The following is a 22,458-nucleotide window of genomic DNA, read 5'->3' on the forward strand; positions in this document are numbered from 1 at the left end:
TTGTGTCATGCCAGGCACTGTGTTAATGCCCAATATACATTATTTCATTCATTTCCCACAAGAACTTCTTGAACAGGTGTCATTATAATTCCAAATTTAGAAGTTGAATAACAACAGTGAGAGAACCAGTGTTACTTCAGACACCGCTTTCTAAATCACTTTCCTTGTTTGTGCATATAATGTCTATAGTGTGTTTAACAAGTTTGCAATTTCATAGGACAAAGACAATGGAAAGAATTAAAAAGTAAAGAACCAGTTGTAGCATTCACACTTTTTGCAAATATATGCTAGAGCCAATAAAGCAGATAGCTACAATAATGTAATTATTTCCAGTATAAAAAATAAAATTATAAGAAAGATCACTAAAAAATTTGTCTAGAGAAAATAGTTTGCTAAAACTGCATAAAGACTACCTCTAGGTCAATGTTCCTAAATATAGAAACTCATATAAAGATACATAAAGATTGTGTTGGAGATGCAGATTCCCTAGTCCATCCTACAAATGTTCCACTTCAGGAGTCTGGACTGGGAAACAAACATCTTTCCATTGCCATGCCTTGTTAAGACCACTAAGCTAAATGGAGAATTCTGTCAATGAAAGAAATGCCCCAATGGTGGGAAAAATGTGTCGTCAGAAAAAGCCAACCTTCTTCCTTCAGATGATCAAGAGATAAGAGAGCATCACTTTCATAGGTGCATATAGGGTCAATATTGTAGACAAGTACCTCATCCCCGAAAAATAAACAGCGACTAATCTAATTTGACTTGTTTGGGGAAACAGAGTTATCTCTGCTTCACACTGAAGACATCTTTTTTTTTTTTTTTTTTTTTTTGAGACGGAGTCTCGCTCTGTCGCCCAGGCTGGGGTGCAGTGGCACGATCTCGGCTCACTGCAAGCTCCGCCTCCTGGGTTCACACCATTCTTCTGCCTCAGCCTCCCGAGTAGCTGGGACTACAGGCACCCGCCACCACGCCCTGCTAATTTTTTGTGTATGTTTAGTAGAGATGGGGTTTCACCGTGTTAGCCAGGATGGTCTCAATCTGTTGACCTCGTGATCCGCCCGTCTCGGCCTCCCAAAGTGCTAGGATTACAGGCTTGAGCCACGGCACCCAGCCTGAAGACATCTTTTAAACATCATTTGAACAAAATGATAATCTGAAAAATCCAACAAGCAGTGGAACATTGAAACAATTTGGAGAAATTTATTAAATTTAAAAATATTTATTTGACAAATGTGTATTCAATATTTTATTTCCTTAATCTGAAGTAAGTAAAGAAGACACAAATGTAGCACAGTATAGATAGTGACTCAGATATGTTGTCAGGCACAAAATGTCCAAAATACTGTTATAATAAGGGTAAAGGCGGGACTCTGTGGAGAGTCCTTGACATACCAAAGTAGGAGACAACTGTTTCTTGAATCTCCAAGAAAAATTAAATAATGGTAATGGGTAAAATTAGAAGTGTGAAGGAATTGTACACCATGTTATGAAGTTGGAATTTCATTCTGAGAGCACTGGGGAGTCTTTGAATGGTTTACAGGAAAATGGCGATAAAAACGAGCTTGCATTTTAGATCAGAGATAGATGGTAAGGGATGAGAACCATCAGCATCACCAATTAGGAGATGAGAAACTATAGTGATTTGAACTCTTGTCGTGGTGGCAAGGGACGTTGAGAAGTAAATGGGGTTCAAAGGATGTTGGAGGTACTATTAACAGGCTTAGGTGATGGATTGGATGTGGTAGGAGAAAGGAGGTCAAGGAAGGTGCTGAGGTTTCAAGCATAGAGAACTATGAGTGGATGATTAGTAGTGCCACTGAGATAGGAAGAATAAGACAAATGAGTTTGCAAAAGAGATAATTCTGCTTTTTCTTTAGAACGTGTTGGATTTGAAATATGTACAGCCATATACAGTAAATAAGTCAATAAATTTGCCTGCATCTCAAAAAAGGGCAGAAAATAAAGACTTGGAAATTGTTACTATATAAGTATATTTCTTAAGAGTGAATGATAAAACTAATACAGAATGAGAGAAGAATGGCCTAGAAAAAAATCTGAAGGTTGAATTATTTACGAAATCAATAAAAACAAGAAGTGTTTATTGATGCTAGTAGTCTTGTTTTATTTATTTTTTTAATGAACTAAATGTAAATAAATGTAAAAACTTTTAAAATAAATATTAAAGCTTACTTGTCCTATAAATTGCATTTTAATTACCTAATTTTCTTCTAAATTTGATCGTGGAAAATTAAATAAATGAAACTATAATTTTAGTATCTTTTGATATTCATAAATGTTATATTGTAGAGGTAAAATAATATTTGTAAACTTTGATTAAAGTATTCCATTTCGTAAAAATATCAATTATACTAAATAATTTCAAATTTAATTGAAATGTTACTATAAATATTATTGATGAAACCAATATATTTTCTCACCAAAAAAAAAAATAATGAAAAGAAAAAAGAAACACCGTGAAATACTGATTTTCATGAAGTGGAAAAAAAAATTGATTTTTTTTTTAAGTTATTTGAAATTCTCAAGGGAGTGAAGCTTTTAAGAGAAATCACCAAGTGTGTTTCAAATTAAATGTTATTTCTTACTTTTAAGGTGTTTGGATTTTAAATGCACAAAAAGGAGAGAATATACAACTTCATTTTCAAGAATTTGACTTAGAAAATATTAACGATGTAGTTGAAATAAGAGATGGTGAAGAAGCTGATTCCTTGCTCTTAGGTAAGTCTGCAATCTGTATATTGTAAAGGTTGTAAAGCTCAAGATGTTGTACTGGTGGAAAGAGTGTTTCTTAATAAATGTAATCACTCTTTTACAACTTGCAAAATGAAAATACAATAGTAAAGCGACATGAGTTTATGTGGAGCTTACAATATAGGGTATACTTAAAATAGTGACAACATAATATTTTTCTTGAACATTCTTCACAAAGCAGGACTAATTATTTTTACTTTTTAAATTCATTTTTAATTTTCATGGGTACATAGTAGGTGTATGTATTTATGGGATATGTGAGATATTTTGATATAGGCCTACAATGCATAATAATCACATCAGTGTGAATAGTGTATCCATCACCTCAAGCATTTTTCCTGTCTTTTGTGTTACAACCCAATTATACTCTTTCAGTTATTTTTAAATGTGCAGTAACTTGTTATTGCCTGTGGTCACCCTATTGTGCTGTCAAATACTAGATCTTATTTATTCTAACTATATTTTTTTATCCATTGATCATCCTCACTCCCCCACCCCTCCCAATACTCTTTCCAGCCACTCGTAACTATCATTCTACTCTCTATCTCCATGAGTTCAACTATTTTGGACAATATTTTTGAGTCATCACTTCCTACCAGCTGGCATTAATTGACTACCACAAGCACTACACATTGGAGACTAGAAGCTAAGGACACCCATTATGTAGTTCTCTTTATATGTATATCAGATGTCCAAAGATAGCTATTAAATCAATTTTTATTTTACTTCAAACTATTCAAATCATGTTGTTATACAAAATTTTTTAATGAGTTTTACTTTACATTTTATTAGTACTTTGGCTGTGTCTCTAGTACTAGCTGCTTCTATGTAGGTACCTGAGAATGCTTCAAAAATTGACCAGTTTATTTTTCTTTTTTATTTTATCAATTATTTTAAAATAAGCCTAGGGAGAGTGTACTATTGTAGAGGAAATTTTTGTGCTATTATAGAGTGTACTATTATAGAGGAAATTTTGTGTATTCTATAGATCATGGAATACATGCTGACACACTAAAAAACTATCAGTCAAACATAATAGCTAATATGTTATCTAACTACCACTATTTTTGTTGTTGTTGTTGTTGTTGAGATGGAGTCTCGCTCTGTCACCCAGGCTGGAGTGCAGTGGTGCAATCTCAGCTCACTGAAACCTCTGTCTCCTGGGTTTAAGCGATCCTCCTGCCTCAGCCTCCGGAGTAGATTGGATTACAGGTGCCCACCACCATGCCTGGCTAATTTTTTGTATTTTTAGTAGACACAGGATTTCACCACGTTGGCCAGGCTGGTCATTTGTTTTTTATACTTTTAGGGTACATGTGCATAACGTGCAGGTTTGTTACATATGTACACATGTGCCATGTTGGTGTGCTGCACCCATTAACTCTTCATTTAACATTAGGTATATCTCCTAATGCTATCCCTCCCCGCTCCCCCCACCCCACAACAGGCTCTGGTGTGTGATGTTCCCCTTCCTGTGTCCATGTGTTCTCATTGTTCAATTCCCACCTATAAGTGAGAACATGCGGTGTTTGGTTTTTTTGTCCTTGCGATAGTTTGCTGAGAATTATGGTTTCTCTTTTTTTTTTGAGATAGAGTCTCATTCTTTCATCCAGGCCGGAGTGCAGTGGCGTGATCTCGGCTCACTGCAAGCTCCGCCTCCCAGGTTCACACCATTCTCCCACCTCAGCCTCCCAAGTAGCTGGGACTACAGGCGCCCACCACCACGCCCGGCTAATTTTTTGTATTTTTAGTAGAGACGGGGTTTCACCGTGTTAGCCAGGATGGTCTCGATCTCCTGACCTCGTGATCCACCCGCCTCAGCCTCCCAAAGTGCTGGGATTACAGGCGTGAGCCACCGCGCCTGGCCCAATGGTTTCTCATTTTTAAGAAAAAGGTGTCTCTTGATAAGTCACACATTAAGCAAAGATGCTCACATGATCAATTTTGATGAATGAAATGATACAACTAAAAAGTGTTTTATTGCCCTCCCGCAAAAAAAAAAAAAAATGTTTTATCTAACTGTGCTTTGGACTTGTATTCATCATGTATTGTAAAATCTGATCTAATAGATATGCAGTCAGGATACAATCACATGAATGCTGCAACTAATCAATGAAGACTCCAGAGAAAATGTTCTAGAGCACATCAAGTGACAGTGTGGTGGGGAGGGTTCCCCAACCTTTTCATCAGTCAACGCTTATGTAGAATTCTACAGCAAAATCTTACAAAGTTCTGGAGTGTGAGCTTCCTGGGAGAGGATTTTGGGAGCCACACATAGAACAAATAAAGAAAATTTTGTTGGGACTAGAAGGGTGGCAAGAACTGAGGAATTTGAAATTTGGTTCTTTTATACACATATAAAAAAATTTTAAATAGTTTTTCCATTTTAGATCAAATTATTCTTCAAATAAAAACTTCAGCGTTCTCATCATCTAAAAAATTAAAGTGTATCATTTCATCTGTTAATAGTTAAACAAACCATTGAAAAGTAAATAAGAATTCCAGAAAGATCTCTGATTTATTGTCTTAAAATTTGTAGGCAGGAAGGTCATTTGAAACTGAATCACTTTCAGGGCTTCCAATATATAAAACTTTTTTAAATAAATGTATCTTTAATTAGCTGAAATATAGTAAAGAATGTTTTATTGTTTATGAAATCCCCAAAGCTGAGGGATTAAGGGGAAAAGGTTTAAAAGCCACCATGTTGTTAATATTCTCAATCTCTAAATAATCCATCCTTCAGATTAGGTTTATGATTCCACACACAAAAAAATACTGAATATGTTTGGTCAAAAATTTAGTAAACGTGACTATAAACTCCATTGTTTTATAAAGGTCTTTATAAGTAGTCATTTGTCTGGGATAAATGAGCTTTGAATAGCAGTGGTACTAAGTCAGATATATTATAAGTAATTCATCATTGCATTATAGAGTTGCACAAACCTCAAGAAATATCAAAAAAGTTTAAAGAGAAGTTTGCTTTGTTGAAGAGTGTTCAAAATGTAAAAGAATGCATGTGTTCATTTACTTGTGGCTGCTCTGTGAGCGAGCCATGTAGCATGTAGCCCTACGTCTGACAGATGGAATTGAGATGTGGGGTACATTTCCTTCTAGATCGAAAGGATCATCTCACTGATTATCTCGTTTTCCTTTGGAACAGCTGTGTACACAGGGCCTGGCCCAGTAAAGGATGTGTTCTCTACCACCAACAGAATGACTGTGCTTCTCATCACTAATGATGTGTTGGCAAGAGGAGGGTTTAAAGCAAACTTTACTACTGGCTATCACTTGGGGATTCCAGGTAAGAGCCCATAAATCACACATCGCATCATAACTTTTGGAGCAAAACAGCAAAGGTATACAGAATTTCAAGGCTAAAATCGTGATTTTAATGCTTTCCTTCTGTGACACTCATTCTTCCTCATCTTAATGAAGATTATTTTTCCTCCTTTACATCTGTATTACCATTACCTGAGTTCATTCAAAGTAGGCAGCCACAGAAGTTTTTAGCAGACCTACTTGGATTTCTCTGATGTGTAAGGAGTGTTGAATTTTGTTCATTGAAGAGAGCCATGTTAAATGTTAACATTTCCTTCCCTCTAAGGAAAGAAGACTGTCATGTTTCCCATGTCAAGAACATTTTCAGAAAGCAAAGAAGGAAACAGGCAAGAGAGCTGTTGGCATGCCAACCACATTCAATTAAATAATTAACATCATTAACTTATTGGAGACAACCAGAGTAAAGCACCGCAGTGTAGGAATCTAATGCTATTTGCTGGCATGCCCAACCCTCCGACGCTGGGTGTTTTATTATATCCATAAAATAATCAACATGATCAAACAAAATAGTGGCATGTTCATCATGGATATATGTATATGTGTGTGTATATATATACAGATATATGTGAATATGGATATATATATTCATATATCTAGTATTTGCATATATTTGCATTCAACAATCTGCAGAGAATTTTTTTGTAACTTGATACTCCACTTGGACTATGATTTGTCTCATAGAACTACCCGGCAACTCAGTGGTTCTTTCCAGGTGCAAAAATGTCAGAAAAACAGAATATATGCTACTTCCTACATCTCTCTTTCTCTTCCATAGGAAGAGAAATATTTATGGAATTGATGTATTTCACTTGAATATCTAGAAAAGAGGTAGGGTTGGATAGTTTATCTTCATCTGGCCTATTATCTAATACAAAATCCAGCTACTATTAGGTTATGTTTATCTTTGTTCCTCCACTCACAACTGACCAGGACTTTTGACACCATCCCAGAAAGCTGCCTGCTTTCATCTTTATGGCAAATAATTAAGAGGTCTACCATCTGGCCCTGAAAATGAACCACAACTGATATTACCCATGCTACTTAGGTAGAAGTAAGTGGTAGCTCAATCGATTAATCTGGATTTTGTGACTGATTTTAGAAGCCAATCTGTTTACTTACAAGCAACAGTGACATGGATCAATAAAAAATAATTAATTAGTAAATACTTTGAGATCTACACAAAATTATAATTTATCTTATAATAGAGTACACGAAAAAGAAGAAATATAGAAAATGACATGATTTTGTTAGGTAAAGAAGAAAATACATTGAGATGCAAATATCAATAGATACGTATTTACATAAGCGCGTGTGTGTGTGTGTGTGTGTGTGTGTGTGTGACAAGAATTTAACTTAGAAGGAAATTTGATCATTGCTTTGGAAAATGTTAATCAAGATAATTTTGAAAATGTCATCTTGAATCACTGATTTTGTTTCTTGATTATTTTGTTGCTGATGATTATACTATAACCATGTTTGTTTGCCAATTATTTTATCTGCTATTTCAGTTTCCTTCTATTTGTGGTGTACCTATTATTTTAATTTAATTCAACATTTGAGTTACACTTTTAAAGAATAGATGGGTGATGGACATAGATCAGGACATTTTGGTAGTTAATATTGAGCACATTTAAAATAAAACAGACTGTGGTTATGTAACGTTTGAGAAAAGCTAAATCTTTCTTACTGTTATATAGAAAGTAAATTAGTTAATAGCAAACTTTAGATGACAGAAAAACACAAAATGTTACCACCAATACTTTTATATGTAAAATCATGACCCTAATTTTTTTAATTATTATATAATTTTTGGCTCCCGATAAAATAGTCTTTGCACGGTACCAGCTCCCACAAGTGACGTTACAACAAAGTCTCCTCTCAAGAATTTGGAAGAAGATGGCCATCTCTGGCCAGAGCAATTTTCTGTGAAACTCTGCCATAATCAAATCTTTCTGATTTGATTAGAGGCCTTTGTTAGCAGTGTGAACCACCTAGTTTTCTGGTCTATTGCACAACTATTCAAAACCTCTTGTGCAGAACACACACATTTCCACAAAAATTGCTGCAGGAAAGCATGATGAGGAATGAAAAAATGATAAGTAAAGAGAGATGGAAACATATGAGAGTCTGTAATGCGCATGCAGAAAAAAACACCAAACCAAATTTGAAAACAATAAACATTCCTGAAATTGAAAACATAAAAGCAGATCAAAACTAATAGTGAAAGATACAATGAAAGAAAAATCATACACTTTCTGTATCTGAATAAAATTACCTGAAAAATCATGAAGTCTTAGTGTGTTCAATAAAAAAATTAATAAGCAGGAATCAGTGTTACAACATTTTCTGTGTGAAGTTTTAAATTTCAAGAGGGAAATTTTTCTGAAAATTCTTAGCAGAAAAAGTAAAATTATTTTTGTAGGTGTTGAAAATAAGATCAACTTTATATTTCATGCAATTATGAACACTAAAACAATGAAGTAATATTTCTCATGTTTTAAGGAGAAAATCCCACAACTAAAAAATATACAAGGGTCAATAACTGCTGTGTTTAAATGCAGTAAAATTATGTACTGTCTTCTGCAAAATATCATAAAATAGAGCAAGTAAATACCTAATGCCTAGTACTATTCTACCGGAGGCCGTCCTAAATTTTTTTCAAGAATTCTGTCAAGGAAAGGATTTTTGAAAGAAGTATTATACTTTTAAGGAAATTGAGATACATAGAAAAACCCGAAGTAATTTAGAGTTTTTAAAAAATATCATGCTTAGTATTAGATTAGGGATTGATTTATTGAGGTATCCAAACAATTGAAATAATTATATGTGATTTGGTTTGGCTGTGTCCCCACCCAGATCTCACCTTGAATTGTAATGATCCCCATGTGTTGTGGAAGGGACCCAGTGGGAGGTAATTGAGTCATGGGGGTGGGTTTTTCCTGTGCTGTTCTCATGATAATGAGTAAGTCTCATGAGATCTGATAGTTTTATAAAAAGGAGTTTCCCTGCACATGCTCTCTCTTGCCTGCTGCCATGTAAGATGTGCCTTTCTTCTCTTTTGTCTTCTGCCATGATTAGGAAGCTCCCCCAGCCATGTGGAACAGCAAGTCCATTAATCCTCTTTTTTCATATAAATTACCTAGTCTCAGGTATGTCTTTATTAGCAGCATGAGAACAGACTAACAGGACAGGGCATTCCACCATCTGCAAAAGTGAAAGCATCTTGAGACAAAATTTTAAAGAAAAAGTAGGTCTTTAAACCCCTATTTTAAATTGAAAATGAGAAAGGAGAAAAGACTTGAAAAGAGGAAAATGGATTGTCAAAAGGAAGACAGAGACAAATCTCTTCCATCAAAAGTTATAGTTACAGTTTGTTTAAATTGTGTTTTATGGACTCATAATAATTACACGTTTATGCGGTATATGTAATATTTTAATACAAGCATACAATTTACAATCATGGAATCTGGGAAACTGAAATATTCTTCACTTCAAACATTTATTATTTCTAAGTGTTAGGAACATTCCAAATGGTCTTCCCTAGTTATTTTGAAATGTACCATAAGTTATTGTTAACTATAGTCATTTTATTGTGTTACCAAACACTAGATCTTATTTCTTCTGTGTAACTCTATTTTGGTACCCATTGAAACCCTTCTTTATCCTCCTTCCCCACTACCCTTCTCAGCCTCTGGGACCACCATTCTATTTACTATCTTCATGAAATCAATTAATTTAGCTCCCACATATGAATGAGAGTATGCAACATTTGTCTTTCTGTGCCTGGCTATTTCACTTAACATAATGTCCTCCAGTTTTCTCCATGTTATTGCAAATGACAGAATTTCATTATTTATTATAACTGCATAATATTCCATTGTGCAAAGATACCATATTCTCTCTCTCTCTTCATCTGTTGATGGACTCTTAGGTTGACTGCATAACTTGGCTATCAAGAATCGTGCTGCAATAAACATAGATGAGCAGATATCTCTTTGATATACTGCTTTTCTTTCTTTTTGATAAATATCTAGCAGTGGGATTCCTGAGTTATATGGCAGTTATATTTTTAGTTTTTATATTTCTTAGTTCTTTGAGGAGCCTTGTATTGGTTTTCATAATGGCTATACTATTTTACATTTCTACCAATGGTGTATAAATGTTCCCCTTTCTCTGCATCCTCATCAGCATTTATTTCCTGTCTCAGATTCTTATAATGAAACAAACACAACATCAAAAATTTTGAAAAACATTATAACCAATTTTGATTCAAGATCAAACTCAAAAACAGAGCACAATCTATTTCTCTCAATGCAAAAGAGACACCAAGTTTATGGTGTATAGATTCTTTATATTTCTTTTGCCGATAGCTAGATTTCATTTACTACTGTTACATTAGTATGTAATGTATGAAGTTATTTTTAAGGGAAAATTCTCTTGATTGAAGCTGGAACAGAGTCTTCAATGCCCATCACTGCATGATAAATACATGGGGAGTGTGGTTTCACATTCCTACTAGACATAGGACAGATGCAGCTGGGAAGTGAGTAATGGAATGATTGAGTTGTCATCAGCACTGTCTGCTTCCATCAAGATTTTTTATACCCAAAGACTAAAAAGCAATTACAGAAACAGGGACTTGGCTGTGGAAGCTAATCAAGCTGGTAAGGGAAAGCGAGATTGGACACACATCCTGGCACTTTACTTTGGTGGTTCTTTTAGAAAAAGGTATAAATGGGCATCAAAAATTGTTTTTGCTTCACTTGTCTTCTGTAGATATTTTAGGGACACCTTCCAAGGCATTCAGTTGAAATTTAACACAATTGTATAGTGTATTTTTATATCTTATTTTCTTTGTACTATGTTCCTGACATTTCCATTTCTATTGTAATAAAGTATATGTAATATAGATTTATTAAGATCAATCGCCTATAAATGTCCCCTTATTGGTCTTTTCTTATACTGAGGGTCTTAACGATGAAATTCAATAGTGTTTATCAGGCAACCGTGGAAGTGGCAGCTGATTACATTTAGGGGGTTTGAGCCCTCCCCAGATTGTGTGGTATGTGCTTAGAGATAAATTTCGTTCCATTTTAAACCAAGCATATGTTAACCAAATGAGGCAACGCTACTGGAGACTTCATAAAAAGGAGATGGGGAAATTCAATTCTTAGCAATATTTATTTTTCTCTCTCTCACCATGGGCATAAAACTATCAGAAATAAGATTTCAGAGTCCAGAGAGAGTTAAACTGTTGGATTAAAGACTGCTTAATGAAGCTGAACTATTGTATGTTACAAAGAATCAGAATCCAGTTTACGCATGTAAGGAAAATTCTGAAAGAGCTTATTTATACTTCTCAGATTTTAAAATTTCTGTTCAGTTCAGTAACAATAGATCAATTTTCCCCATTCAGCATTTTTTCATCCAGTTCATTCAGCTTATAGAAACAAGTTATTATTTTTCCGGATTCATAGAATATAACCCTAACAGCTTCAGCTAGAGCACAGAAATGAATTACATTTTTAAAATATTTATATGTTATCATTTAGATTTTAATTCAGATATGTCTGTTTCCATTCAACTCGTATGTGATTTTCAAATTAAATATTGCCTATCTACATTAGTAAAAAGGTAAAATTATCAGTAAATGTATCTATGATTAAATTATTGTCATTGAGAACTCATTTTTTACATAGTGATTTCAGTAAGCTATGAAAAAAGTAATAAGATATTTTAAAAATAAAGGGTGGTGACTAACATTCTGTAAGTATATCAATATAATTGATCATGGACATGTAATTTCATGCTGTCAACCTTTTAAATAAAGTATATTAAAATATATATTTAAGACAGAATATATGAATACATAACACTTCTACCTACATTTAAGACTTCCAATTTTCTAAAGGAAAATTAATACCAGAAAGATAAACTATATAGTCAAAGTATTAATGCTGTCTTTAGAATCGTAATTATCTCTGCCCATTTGTCATCTCACTAATCTGGTTTAAAAATATGTTTGTGAAACAAATTGATAATTACACTTTCAAGAACCTCCATAATAGTATTATATTTTGAGATATGTAACCAAATTTTCTCATGGTATAAAGGTTTGTAGAAACAACCAGCCATGGCTTTCTAAAAATATTTTCTTAATAAGGTAACTTAGATTTCAGATGAAAAAATACAGAATTCTTCAAAGTTTAAAGTAGAGTACACAAATAGCTCCAATTATTGTTGTAAGATACTAAGAGGAAAGGGTTAGGTATGTTTTCTTGTTTATTTCGTTATTCGTAGGGAGAAAAAGCACAACTAGCACATGGAGTAAGAATGTCAACTTAAAAAATATCAGCGAAAGGCTGGGCGTGGTGGCTCAAGCCTGTAATCCCAGCACTTTGGGAGGCCGAGGCGGCCGGATCACCTGAGGTCGGGAGTTCGAGACCAGCCTGACCAACATGAAGAAACCCCGTCTCGCCTAAAAATACAAAATTAGCCCAGCGTGGTGGCACATGCCTGTAATCCCAGCTACTTGGGAGGTTGAAGCAGGAGAATCACTTGACCCCAGGAGGCAGAGGTTTCAGTGAGCCGAGATGGCGACAGTGTACTCCAGCCTGGGCAACAAGAGCAAACTGTTTTGACTGTTAAAAATATTATCTATTGCATATTCTCTGTATATGTATTGGTATGATAAATACACTTCATTATCTTTTAAAATTTGTTCTCCTGACACACCTAAGACAAAAGTAGTATTTACTCCTATTGACAGTCAAAGAAACTGAGCCTCAGGCTAATTTCTTTGCCCAAGGTCAAAGAAATATTAAAAGAAATGGTTAAATTGCACCTTCAACCAAGGTCATATTACTTTAGGGCCTATGTCTTAACAACTATTGAAATTTAAGTAAATTATATCTTCATAATTCATAAAATTGATTTTTTTTCAAATTACTAGAATTACCATCAGCCAATTATCTTAAATTTTAAACTTTATTTGAAATCATAGTTTTAAAAAGTGCTTTATATTATGTTGACTCTATTACTAAGCTTCATACTTTTGAGGCATATTAATCTTTTAATATACATTACTTTATGTTTTAAAAATATCTACTTTTCCCTGCTTTGTGCCAGACATTTCGCCAAGCCCTGGACATACGAAGATGAGAAAATATGGCCTTATGGGTATTACAGCTGGCATATTCTATATTCAGTTTATAGAATGACTGACCTCAGTGACAATATAAGCAAAACAAAAGGTTCATTTGTCTCTATTTTAATTCAAATCTCCTTTTTCTGCTCTGGATATTTCAAGCAGATCTCTACACTTTTTCAGTTTCTTCCAGTGTTAAATCATTTTATCTGGGTAACTTACACTCACTTTTAAGTGCTAAAATCAACAGTCAAGTATAATATCATCTAATTCAAAGCTTCTTTTATCCCTCAACTCAGGCACAGACGTTGGCCTAATAACTTAAGGCAGAGGAGGGTGGAAATATTGTCTTTGTTTTATTTTCTACTTCCCTTTTTCCCCCATCTTCCCATAGTTCCAATGTTGGAAGATAGGAAGATTTTTTTTTTTTTTTTTTTTTTTACCATTGTAGTTTTCGTCAGACACCAGCTTCTGGCCAAATGCTAGCTCTGTTGTGAAACAGACTTGTGAGCTCTTCAGAGCATTGTTCCACCAGCCCTGGACTATTGCACTGTAGACGTGGGTCGTACAACTCCTAAATAATCTCTTATAACCCTGCTCAGCTCCGAATCCCTAATCCCTACGTTCCATTCCTCCACTTTTTGTGCTAGAGCTGGCCTTCCCTGCCAGGCAATTGTCATCTGATCATCTTTCCAGTGTCCACCTTGCCAACTTTCTAACTTCTGATTTCATTTCACAGGAATTGATCACTATACTTCAGTTTATCCTGGTATTTATCAAAAACCAGGGGAGTGAAATGAATTTATTGGGTTTCACGATCCAAAAACCTTTATGCATTGTTATGGAATAGAATGGCATGGGATGGGATGGGATGGGGTGGGGTGGGGTGGGATGGGATGGGATGGGATGGGATGGGATGGGATGGGATGGGATGGGATATGGGATGGGATGGGATGGGATGGGATGGGATGGGATGGGATGGGATAGGATAGGAAATAATAGAACAGAGTAAAGGTAAGTTTTAATTTAGTTACACACACACAGACACGTTGATGTGTATCCTAGAGTTATTACTAAAAATCTGTTTCATACTAATGTCAAAGTTTTAAAATATCTGAAAGCCCTAACACTAGTCCCATGAAAGCCTGGTCCTTTTGGTTATGCCGTGTAGTCAACTTTTGACCAGGGAGTGAGATGCTGACCTTGCTTCTTTCAGGCAACTCAATTAGGAATTGATTCTCTTAGAGCATCCCACACTTGGTTTGCTGGATGGCACTATCCTCCCCTTTCCTCCATAGAAACATCCCCCCTCAAATACTCTATTCAATATATTTTTTAGAAAAATACTCTAATGCCCTTTTATTAAAAAGCTGAAAATAGCTGATGGATATTGATAGTTGCTGGACTACTTTTAGTATTTTTTTCAGTAAGTGTAGTATGGCTATACTGAGTGCCTCTCTTTAGAAGTGTAACGGTGTTTATCAGCTCTCTCAGATGTGAGTCTACAACCTAGATTCTAAAACAACAGGAATGATTTCTTTCAAGTGGCATTATGTTTGATCATCATAAATTCAGAAAGTCTCCATGGATATTTTCATAATTTGTTTCTGAAATCATATTAATCTGAATTGAGTCTCCTTGAAAGCAATGTAATAGTAATGTTATTACATTGACTAATAGTCACTAACAGTTTTCAAAATAGAAGCTTCCCTGTTTCTTATTTTTATCAAGTGCTTTTACTTCCCCATATGATTGTTCATGTGCCATGTAGGGTATAAGACATTGAGCCTCTCCACACCTGACAGCCATCGCCATTGTCAGGGAACCAAATTCCATGTGGCCCTCACGGAGTTCCTACTCTTCTTCCAGTACATAACTGTACCTCCTAAGCTGTAATCAGAAAGCACTGGAAGAGGGAAGCAAACCCCTCTCTCCCAGTGATATGAGGGCTCTCCCAGAACAAAACTTTTAAAGACCAAACAATCTCAGGAAACAGCAGCAGCTACTTCTAAATAAGGAATGTTTCCACTAGGCCTCTTTTTGCACAAACCAAACCCTGGAAACAACCACCAACGGCCTCCAGATCTACCCAGTTTCTTCTTTGCCCAGGCTTTTCATTTTCCTTTCGTGTCTCTGTGTGCCAAGCACATGCCCATGCCTCTAACACTGCTGTACTTGTTTGGAGCTCTATTCTCAACTTCTTTTCACATTACCGAGATGGCAAAGTTTCCATTTGACTACTCTTTCCTGCCTGACCAAGCTTTAATTGAGCCCTCTGTTTCCAACCCAATCCAACTTTGATCTCACCAACAGACAACTTCCACATTTCTTTCTTACAAAGGTTTGGAAGTATCATTTGGATGGTGAGGCCAGGGGACCTCTCTGTGCTTGAGTAACAGTTCAATGGTTGTTGCTTGTATGTTCGTTTGGGGTGGAGGAGTTTGTTTATTGAAGAGATACTAACAAAATTATGAGGAAGAGGTGAGTTGACAACCTCTCAGCCACCTCTTAGAAATTCCCTGATTTTTGCTGCAAAAGAGATGTCTGAGGTTTCATCCACACTCTTCTAAAGCTACATACACATCAGCTTGAAAACTACTTCTGAGGCATTCTCAACAACCAAGTAGATGGTGTTGCTCAGTATCAAAGCTGGCTCCACCTTGTGCTGTGGCAAAGGACTCATGTTTACTATTTATATATATATATTTTATTATACTTTAAGTTCTAGGGTACATGGGCACAACGTGCAGGTTTGTTACATATGTATACATGTGCCATGTTGGTGTGCTGCACCCATTAACTCGTCATTTACTCAGTATCAAAGCTGGCTCCACCTTGAGCTGTGGCAAAGGACTCATGTTTAAAGGGGAGCAAATGGGATTTGTACTCCAGAATCATCCATTTGTGTTTTCTTTATCCTATACAATAAACATTCTTTCCCCATAGAGCCATGCAAGGAAGACAATTTTCAATGTAAAAATGGAGAGTGTGTTCCGCTGGTGAATCTCTGTGACGGTCATCTGCACTGTGAGGATGGCTCAGATGAAGCAGATTGTGGTATGTCTTATTTTTAGGAAAATACTTTTATGACTTTAGCCTCTGCATTTGGATTCTACAGTGTAAAAGAAAGATTATAAATGTGTTTATTAGGACCTGTTTTGATGCTTTGGAACGAGAACATCTCATCTCTGAGATGATTTTAGCACCTCTGTCCCCGTCTGGTTAGAAGAAAAGTTAATATTTGCAGGCCTCAGTTTATTGTTTGTTTCAGTTTGGTTACACTTATTAACTGTAATTCTAGAGCAACAAATATCCACATAGGAAGCCCAGAATACCACAGAGACAATATTCCAAACCAAGCAGGCTAGCACCACCCATATTGGCTGCTGTTTTCTGCTTGTTGCCCACATACAGAGGCACCTGTATGCTTACTTATAATTCACTTTCTCCCCGTGCCCTGCTGAGTTTTCAGTCCAGCTCCCCTTCCACACCTCAATAACATTATGAGTAATGGATACTTTTATTATGTCTTTTTATTTCCAAGCAAATATTTAACACTTACATACTATGTACCATGCATTGTAACTAAGTTAAAAAAAATCCACAATAAGAATTAGCTATAGTTGGCCAGGCGCAGTGGCTCACGCCTGGAATCCCAGCACTTTGGGAGGCCGAGGCGGGCAGATCATCTGAGGTCAGGAGTTCATGACCAGCCTGACCAACATGGTGAAACCCTGTCTCTACTAAAAATACGAAATTTGCCAGGCATGGTGGTGGGTGCCTGTAATCCCAGCTACTCCGGAGGCTGAGGCAGGAGAATTGCTTGAACCTGGGAGGCGGAGGTTGCAGTGAGCCCAGATCGTGCCATTGCACTCCAGCTTTTGTAACAAGAGTGAAACTGCATCTCAAAAAAGAAAAAAAAAATTGGCTATGGTTTACGCATGAGGAAACTATGGCTTGGAAATGATAAGTGGCTGCCAAAGGTTGCACACCCAGTAAGGGCCATAGCTGTTTTTGAACCTAAGTTTGTATAATTCTGTAGTCACTGCTCTTAGCTCTTGTCATAATAGGAAAAAAAGGTAAACAATGTGGCATTATTTTATAGAATTACAACATAGTGTTTGTAGGTAAGACTACAATTACTGATGTTTTCCTCCCTTGATGAACTCACTTAGCTTGGTCCAGTCCCTACCTGGCCACTAATGGCCTTAAAATTCTGTTCAAAATGGTTGTAAAATGATGAGTAAGATGATAGAAATCAAATGGTATAAAAGTTAAGTACAAAGAAAATGGGTTTTTTTTGGTGGGGAGGGAATTCCTCCCTAAACTTGAGTTTCCTTCTTTCAGAAACTAAGTTTATATATACTCTTATATATACTCTTCACAGATAACTTTATTTTCTGTTTATTTGCCGTATAGATTTGTAGTAAACTTGCATATCTCTGCAATTTCCATTTTTATAGTTATATAAAAGAGCAAAATTGCCTACTGAATTTACATTTTTCAAATTAGACCTTCCATCATGCTCTTAAGAAAAACTACAGTCAATCTCTAAACTCGAAATATTAAGAACATTGCACATTTAGTTTAGAGGCCATAATTTACTCTTATCAATTTAGGTCAAAATGACCACATGTGTAATCTAATCTCTTCAATGTATCTTTTTTTGTTAATTTTTCTAAAAAATTTGCTGTATATTTGAAAAATTTAATTCTATATATTTATGGGTTACAATGTGATATTATTATATATAATATATATTAATAGAATGTATGGAGAGAGAATGTATATATAGAGGATGTGTATATATATATTTTAAAAGTGTGTATATATATAGAGAGAGAGAGAGATGGAGGAATGATTGAATTATGCTAATCAACCTATCCATCACCTTAAATACTTATCATATTTCATGATGAGAAAATTTGAAATTTTGCAAAATGTTGAAAGATACAATACATTATTATTAACTATAGTCACAGTGCTATGCAAGAGATCTCACGAACTCATTCCTCCTGTCTAACTGAAGCTCTGTACTCTTTGAACAACGTCTTCCCATTCTCTGCACTGTTCAGTCTCTGGTAACTACCATTATACTCTCCGTGTCTTTAGTGCGTTTCTTCAATGGCACAACGAACAACAATGGTTTAGTGCAGTTCAGAATCCAGAGCATGTGGCATTCAGCTTGTGCTGAGAACTGGACCACCCAGATTTCAAATGATGTTTGTCAACTGCTGGGACTAGGGTAAGTAATTCTACTGAGTTCCTTTTTAAGAGATTCTCAAACCTTTTTATTACTATCAAATTAGGTTTAGTAAGAGCTTTAAAATTTATAAAGTTATGAATTTAGAAAATACACATTAGCAAAAGGGAGAAAATAAAAATCTTGATTAACCCCATTTTCAAATAATAACCAGTTAATAACCTTTGTATAAATACTGTATAAATATAAGTACATGTAAATATTATATAAAATATACTGTGTTATACAAAATACTTATATGTGAGCATTTCTCATGATTTTATATTTTTTGATGATTTTTTAATGAAATCTTTCATTTTATCCTATATCATAATATACATAAATAATCACAAGGGTACTACAGAGAATATGCTTTTGCTATATCTTTGCAACACATTTACAATAGTTTTTTGGAAAATTTATAGAAGTACTATTGTAGTGGGAGAGGTTATGCAAAATTTGTAAAATATCTTTAAAATTAAAAATTTTGCATAACCTCTCCCACTACAATATTTCTATAAATTTTATGTTACAGAAGGATAAAGAAAGATATTCTCAGCAAGGATGATGCAAGTAAAAATTCCAATTAATAACTTATCAAAAATGTATTATACCTCCCAGTCTAATGCCATAATAGCTTGCATCAAATATGTAATTTCACCATATTTCTTTTTTACCTTCCCATCAAGTCTTAAAAGTAATTAGGTAGAAAATGAAAGTAATGAGTAGCAATAACATACTTATTTTGCATTTTACCACCTGGCAACTCTAACCCACCATTCTGATCCTTAAACATATATGATTTTGAAGATTTAGTGATTACTAGCCATGTTGGCTCACATGTGGTTATCTTTATAACTTCTAACACTATATCATTTAAAGTTTGTTTGTCATATTAAACTATGAGGTCTATAAAGGGAAGAACCATGTCTATTTGGTACATTATTGTAATGCTAAACTCTAGACTAATCCTTATCTTTAAAAATCAGTGCCAAATACTTACGCAATGAATTATATATACACTCTATGTACATGTAAATATAGATATACCTATCTATAAAAACATATGCCAAAAGTTTTCTAATTATAAAACATATGCTTTTCTCTTACGTTGATTCCAAATGTTGGCTATTGTGAATAGTGCTGCAATAGACATGGGAGGGCAGATATCCTCTTTGATATACTGATTTCCTTTCTTTTGAATATATGCCCAGCAGTGGAAGTGCTGGGTTATATGGTAGTTCTATTTTTAGTTTTTTAAGAAACCTCCATAATGTTCTGAATAGTGGCTGTACTAATTTATATTTTCCCCAACAGTCTATGGGTGTTCTTCCTCCATGTCTTCACCAGCATCCCTTACTGCCTCTCTTTTGATAAAAGCTATTATAACAGGGGTGAGAGAGAGCTCATTGTGGTTTTGATTTGCATTTCTCTAGTAATTAGTGATGCTGAGCATTTTTTTCATATTCTGTTGGCTATTTGTATGTCTTTTTTTAAGAAATGTCTACTCAGATAATTTGCCCCTTTTTAAAGTCAGAACATATGTTTTTATTTCTTGTCGATTTGTTTGAGCTCTTTATATATTCTGGTTATTATGTGCTTGTCAAATGGACAGTTTGCAGATATTTTCTCCCATTCTGTGGATTTGCTCTTCACTTCGTTGGTTATTCCCTTTGCTGTGTAGAAGCTTTGTAGCGTGATGTGATCCCATTTGTCCATTTTGGCTTTGGTTGCCTGTGCTTTTACGGGCTTACTCAAGCCATCTTTGTCCAGACCGACGTCCTGGAGTGTTTCCCCCAATGTTTTATTCTAGTGGTTTCAACATTTTAGGTCTTAGATTTAACTCTTTAATCCATTTTGATATGATTTTTCTATATGGTGAGAGATAAGGGTCTAGTTTCATACTTCATATAGTTATCCAGTTTTCCCAGCATCATTTACTGAAGAGATTGTTCTTTCCCCCCATTGAATGTTCTTGGTGGCTTTGTAAATAAAAATAATAAAAAAAAAATCAGTGGGCTGTAAACACAGATTTATTTCAGGGTTCTCTATCCTGTTCTCTATTCTGGTCCATTGGTCTGTTGTCCATTTTTATGCCAGTTTTCTTGGTTACTATAATTTTGTAGAATATTTTGAAATCTGGCAGTGTGAAGCCTCCGGTTTTGTTCTTTTTGCTCAGGATTGCTTTGGCTATTTGGTGTGTTTTGTGGTTCCATACAAATTTTAGGATTTTTTTTCTATTCCTGTGAAGAACGTCTTTGGTGTTTTGATAGAGATTGCATTAAATCTGAAAGGGATTGGGTAGTATTGTTATCTTAACAATATTAAGTCTTCCAATCCATGAGTATAGGATGTTTTTTCATTTGTTTGTGTCCTTTTCAATTTCTTTCATCAATGTTTTACAGTTTTCCTTGAAGACGTCTTTCACCTCCTTGGTTATATTTATTTCTAGGTGTTTAATTTTTTGTGTGATTGTTGTAGATGGGATTACTTTCTTGATTTTTCTTTCAGCTAGTTGGTTGTTGATGTATAGAAACTGTAATGATTTTGTTTTGTCCATTTTGTATCCTGAAACTTTACTAAATTCAATGATCAATTCCCTTTTTTGGTGGAGTATTTAGGTTTTTCTGTAGATAAGATCATGTCATCTATAAACAGAGACAATTTGACTTCCTTCTTTCCAATTTGGATGCCCTTTATTTCTCTCTTTATTCTAATTGCTTTGTCTAGGACTTTCAGTGTTATACTGAATAAGAGTGGTGAGAGTAGGTATCTTTGTCTTGTTCCAGTTCTTAGAAGAAAAGATTTCAACTTTTTCCTGTTAGTATACTGTTAACTATGGCTTTGTCATATATAATCTTTATTGTGCTGAGGTACATTCCTTCTATACCTAACTTAGCTTCTTACGGTTGGGCTGAGAGCTTCCAGTTCCTGTTATATTCCCAAATGCTGTGCATTTAGAATGGAAACTTCCCAGGTCCAAGCCTCATCCAAGTGATGTCAGCCTCATCAGGAACGAAATTCCTATGAAGAGCAAAGAGAGGAAATGAATTTCATTATTCATTATATAAATAATCAATTTAGTTGAACTAATTTACACTCCCATCAACAGTGTTAAAGCATTCCTATTTCTCCACATCCTCTTCAGCGTCTGTTGTTTCCTGACTTTTTAATGATCACCATTCTAACTGGCGTGAGATGGTATCTCATTGTGGTTTTGATTTGTAGTTCTCTAATGATCAGTGATGACGAGCTTTTTTTCATATATTTGTTGGCTGCATAAATGTCTTCTTTTGAGAATTGTCCGCATCCTTCACCCACTTTCTGATGGGGTTGTTTTTTTCTTGTAAATTTAAGTTCTTTGTAGATACTAGATATTAGCCCTTTGTCAGATGGATAGATTGCAAAACTTTTCTCCCATTCTGTAGGTTGCCTGTTCACTCTAATGATAGTTTCTTTTGCTGTGCAGAAGATCTTTAGTTTAATTATATCCCATTTGTCAATTTTGGCTTTTGTTGCCATTTCTTTTGGTGTTTTAGTCATGAAGTCTTTGCCCATGCCTGTGTCCTGAATGATATTGCCTAGGTTTTCTCCTAGGGTTTTTATGGTTTTAGGTCTTACGTTTCAGTCTTTAATCCATCTTGAATTAATTTTTGTGTAAGGTGTAAGGAAGGGATCCAGTTTCAGCTTTCTACATATGGCTAGCCAGTTTTCCCAACATTGTGGAAGACAGTGTGGCAATTCCTCAAGGATCTAGACCAGAAATACCATTTGACCCAGCAATCCCATTACTGGGTATATACCCAAAGGATTATAAATCATTCTACTATAAAGACACATGCACACGTATGTTTATTGCAGCACTGTTCACAACAGCAAAGACTTGAAACCAACCCAAATGTCCATCAATGATAGACTGGACAAAGAAAATGTAGCACATATACACCATGGAATACTA

General features: G+C 35.0%; 1 protein-coding gene across 1 annotated transcript in view; it reads left to right on the forward strand.

Annotated features, from left to right (window-relative positions):
* The window catches only part of TMPRSS15 (transmembrane serine protease 15), a 142,201-nt gene that overhangs the window by 70,136 nt on the left and 49,607 nt on the right, over positions 1 to 22,458 (forward strand). Inside the window, exons 15-18 of the mRNA XM_032174265.2 lie at positions 2,614 to 2,739; positions 5,933 to 6,073; positions 16,205 to 16,315; positions 18,371 to 18,503. Coding sequence (XP_032030156.1) covers positions 2,614 to 2,739; positions 5,933 to 6,073; positions 16,205 to 16,315; positions 18,371 to 18,503 — 511 coding nt within the window. The remainder of the gene's footprint in view (positions 1 to 2,613; positions 2,740 to 5,932; positions 6,074 to 16,204; positions 16,316 to 18,370; positions 18,504 to 22,458) is intronic.

This window comes from Hylobates moloch, unplaced genomic scaffold (assembly GCF_009828535.3).
Source record: "Hylobates moloch isolate HMO894 unplaced genomic scaffold, HMol_V3 SCAFFOLD_14, whole genome shotgun sequence".
NCBI classification, from domain to species: domain Eukaryota; kingdom Metazoa; phylum Chordata; class Mammalia; order Primates; family Hylobatidae; genus Hylobates; species Hylobates moloch.